Consider the following 4,701-nt stretch of genomic DNA (forward strand, 5'->3'; position numbering starts at 1 on the left):
TAGTTCCTCACTAACCCTTGGCCTATGTGCGCCTCCCCTAGGGCCTGAGGGGAGTCCAGCGGGGGGGTGACTGTTCCGGTTCCTGCTTAGGAAGATGGAGGCAAGGAAATCATTAAACATGTTGGCTTTGTCGTCTGGTGTGACGACCAAATTTCCTAACATGTCCTGCAGGGGCCCCACATTACCTGGAACCTTCTTTTTACCCCCTATGTATTTAAAGAAGGACTTCTTATTGTCCATCATTGGAATGGCTGGATGAGTACAAGTCAGCTGGCCCGGGTGATCTCCATCCACGGGTGCTGAAGGAATTGGCCAGTGTCATAGCTGAGCCACTGGTATGGCTGTTTGATATTATAAATATTGTAAGTGCCGTTCATCGTAATCAACATGCCCTATTATGATTGTGTTTCTGTCTGCAAAGCGATCCTAGGAAATCTTCTGTAAGTTCCAATAAAGGTGGTGGAGGTGGGCAGTAGTATAACTAAGGTCGCATTATCAACTTCACTGGGTGGGGAGGGAGAGAAAAGTAACAAGTATCACTCCAGCTGCACTGACAGCCAGAACTCACTGCTGCCCCATGCATCACTGCTGCTCAGGTGCCTAGCTACTGTTATACCTTTTCAGATATGCTTCTGCACAATCAGATAAATTCAGAAATTCAACTCTAGCCAGGAGTTGCTGATGTGTTTCAAGTGTTTTTATGGTGAACTTAAATTTCCTTCCTTGTTTGTTTAGGCTCTTCAGGTTGAGGTTGATTCTCATCTCTTAAAAACTTTCAGAGACTAGAGAAGCATAGTTTGTTCCCTGTTGATTGTTATTTTTCATTAATAAACAAATGGTGGTATTTGGGCTTTGAGACCTGATTAGATGCCTCTAATTGCTAGTAAGTGGTACAAGGATAGGTGGGTGAGCAGGGCACAAGTCCCAGATGCTGCTTAACAGGGGGATGGAGGATGCCAGAGTGGAGCATGGGGTGCTTCACCCTCTTAGCCCCCAGTTTTCCTAAACCCAACAGTAAGCAGTGACAGTGTGTGTGTCAACAAGTGAAGAGCACTTTGAGACATGCAGTCCTGTGCAGCAGCAGTGACTGGAGTTCACTTTTGCAGGGGGGAAACATTTGCTGCTGAGAACAGGAGGGTTTTTTGGCATTCCATGCGTCTGCCTGTGGTAAAAAATAGTGACATCTCCTGCTGTCATCAGTAAACTTCAGCTGCTGCTTTTATGTGTGCCTACTACCAGGCCTTCTGGAGCTAGAAAAGGTACAGGGAGAGGGATGCCTTTTTTTCTATCATGGTCAGGTGGTATATCTCCACATGCTATTAGCACGCAGCAATAAACTGGCACAGATCATGCTAGAGTTTATTGCTTCCAGGTGCACTATTTAAACATGATCTGCAGCTGGGATCTATGGGTTGGAGACCCTGGAGGGTCAACCTGCCAGCCTGGGGCTGCTCTGATCCAGCTCAACATGTTGAGGAGGGGCTGGCTAGGGAATGAGGGTGCTCCAGTGTAGGGCTAGCTGGCAGGCATCCCTGCACTGAATCACCCTCGTGCCCCAGCCAGCCGCGTCAGCATCCACAAGTGCACTGCTGCAGAGTTGTTTGTGGTTTGTTTTTCTTTACTCTACAGCAGAATTGTACTTTGTATTCACAAACACTAACCCCCTGCAGAGTTTATTAGTTTCCTGTGGCCTAATAGGGCTGTGTGCATAGATGTGAGATGTTTACTCTGAAGCTAATTAATCTACTCTATAGTAAACATCTAATGTAGATATGCCCAGGATCATGACTTTTATGAGGATTTTACATTTGGTTGCTCTCACTTCCTACCCATGATATCCATAATTGTTATGTAGTTCTTTGCTGACAAAAAGAAAACGTGCTGAAAAGTAAAACAGCAATTAATGGAGATTTTGCAAATGATAAATGTTATATTGTACCATTAAACAAACCAATATATATAATATATTCTGTAATATCACAGTGTATTTCTCTCCCTTCTATAAGGGTGATATAACTTCTCAGACACTGGATGATATCTTGGCTAATAACCAATGTGATACTCTAATGTATTGCAAATAGCAAAAAGTCAAATTTACAGGATAGGTGTTAAGCCACTTCAGTGAAGTGTGGCTAATACTGTATAGTGTACAAGAGTATTCTGTCAGTGTGACCCAAGCCTTGTTAAACTTAATTGTAAGTGCAAACACTCCTTTTAAGGCACCATTCTTCTGCTTCTGAAGGCAGCTGTTTTTTATTTGCTAAGCAGCAGCTTTATACTTAAAAAGACCAGAGCCTCTGTGTTGAGAATGTGATTTATGCAAGGAGAAACAGGATGTCAAATTAAGGAGTCCTCCCCCTGCCCCCACCTCCCTTAAAAGAAAATGTTGTTTTATCATTTTTAAAGCAGTTTATAATTAAGAAAAACTTCTAATCTCCATTTCTCAGAATTATAGTACTTTATAGTAAAGTACCAGCCGTATCAGAAATGTTTAGTAAATTGGCTCTGTTATTACAAAGAAAAACTTCTTAAAAATAAACATCATGCTTCTCCAAATTGGTTTGATTCTACAGCATTTAAATAAGAAAATACTGTTTTCATTTTTTTTGCTTTTATTTTGATTCTTTTTATTTTGTTTTCAAAATGTTCACTTTAATGTTGAACATGTAACTCTCTTTCAGGAAATAGCTAAGCGTGGACAAGTTGCCAAAGAAGACTTAATTCATGGTTGTAGCTATTATTGCAAGTGGCCAATGCTATATATATCACAGTTAACACCGAATTTGCAATGGAAGCAATATCTTGCAGGCCAAGGTTGGTTGGTTTCATTCTATTTTTATTCTGTTGCATTGTAGATTTTAAAAAGCAAAACCCCTCCTCCCACCTGTTTTGGAGGGTTTTTTTTTTTAGCACAAATGCAATATAGTAATAGATTGTATATCATTAAGGAGGATTCCTGTAAGTGAAGATTCCTGTAAGTGTTTGTTTTCTTAAATTGTTTTAGAGTTATTTTTCTTATTAAACTTCTTTAAAGAAGCATGCATAGGCAGAATTTAGAGGCTTCAACATTTAGTCAGTTTATATAGAGACTGCATGATAAAGCTTTTAATCAGCCAGTTTACTGGAGTGAATTGTATCTATAATCTGCATTGAAATAAAAAGACAGTGGCTTTACATGAGTGTTTGATTTATTAGTTGCTAAAAGTGTTAGTTATCTCACTCAGATAGTATTGCCAAGTATGATTTATCAAATGCAACTCCAGCATGTGCAGTGAGGTTTACTAGAAGTAGTTGATACAGGGTGGTTAAAAAGTGTCAGATTAACTCCATGTATCATATGCAATATCTTCTCATATAATATCTTTTTTCATTTGATTTTATATAACCATTTTGACTGATCTTCTTAAAAATATTTTCTTCAATATGCAATTGTGTGTGGATGTATGAATATGCATGAATAGAAATATATGAATACATTTTTAATTCATGTAGGTGTATATATATTACTGTCTTTGGTCATAGTGGACATTTTTAGCAAAGAGATATCTTGCTTTTATTTAAAATCTTATTGAATTTATATGGCACAGCAGAAATACTCTGCAAAGGATGGCATTGGTAATTTGCCAGAAATCAGTGTGTTGTGTATAGTGTTGCATAAAAATGATTTAGTCTGCAGTTATCTGTTGGGTAGATGTATGACATATTGAGGCTACTTCTTTTTGCCCTCAGTGACTTCTAGCTGTATCAATATAGTAAAAAAGCCTCCAAGGATTGCTCACCTTCACCGAAGATGTAAATACATTGAAAACTGTGTGATAGAACTCTGTGTTTTTTCTTTGGTCAGCAATTTGCAGCTTCATTTTTTTCCAGAAAGTGAACTCTTAAGACAGAGGAAATATTTCATAGACATTTGGGCTGGAAGGGACCCTGGAGGATCATTGAGTCCAGCCCCCTGCCCCAGGGGCAGGAAGTCAGCAGAGATCATAGGATCCCAGCAATATAAGCATCCAAATGTGTTTTAAAGGTGTTCAAAGTGGGCACTTGAACCACCTCAGGTGGCAGTCTGTTCCAAACCTTGGAACAGTGAAGAAGTTCTTTCTTATGTCCAGCCTGAACCGGTCACAGTGGAGTTTGTGACCATTCGAACTTGTCATCCCTTGGGGGGGCTCTGGTGAACAGTCATTCCCCCAGATCCCGATGAGCACCCAAGATAAACTTATAGGTGGCCACCAGATCACCCGTGAGCCTGTGCTTTTCTAGGCTGAATAGCCCCATTGCTCTTAGCCTCTCATCATATGGTCTGTTTTCCTGCCCTCTGATCATGTGCATGGCTCTCCTTTTCACCCTCTCAAGCTTCTCCACATCTTTTTTGAATTGCAGAGCCCAAAAGTGGACGCAGTACTCCAGCTGTGGCCTCACCAAGGCCAAGTACAACGGGAGAACGACGTCCCAGGATCTGCTTCAGAAGCATCTCTGGAGGCAAACTGATATTTGGCTTGCTTTACTAGCCGCAGCATCACACTGAAGGCTCATGTTCATCCTGTGGTCAACCATGACCCCGAAGTCCCTTTCATCTGTAGAGCTAACCAGCATAGCACTATCGAGCCTATATGCATAGTCTAGGTTTTTCCTCCCAAGGTGGAGAACCTTGCATTTTTTGGTGTTGAATACCATCAGGTTCTCATCCGCCCATTTCATGAG

General features: G+C 40.8%; 1 protein-coding gene across 1 annotated transcript in view; it reads left to right on the plus strand.

The window, feature by feature from the left end:
* Positions 1 to 2,959, plus strand: part of LOC109305012 (cyclic nucleotide-binding domain-containing protein 1-like) — a 66,272-nt gene extending 63,313 nt beyond the window's left edge. The window contains exon 3 of the mRNA XM_019527888.1: positions 2,682 to 2,959. Within this exon, the coding sequence (XP_019383433.1) occupies positions 2,682 to 2,855 (174 nt within the window). The 3' untranslated portion in view covers positions 2,856 to 2,959. The remainder of the gene's footprint in view (positions 1 to 2,681) is intronic.
* The last annotated feature ends 1,742 nt before the right edge of the window (positions 2,960 to 4,701 follow it).

Source organism: Gavialis gangeticus, unplaced genomic scaffold (assembly GCF_001723915.1).
Source record: "Gavialis gangeticus isolate Ggan-Ray unplaced genomic scaffold, GavGan_comp1, whole genome shotgun sequence".
Taxonomy (NCBI): domain Eukaryota; kingdom Metazoa; phylum Chordata; order Crocodylia; family Gavialidae; genus Gavialis; species Gavialis gangeticus.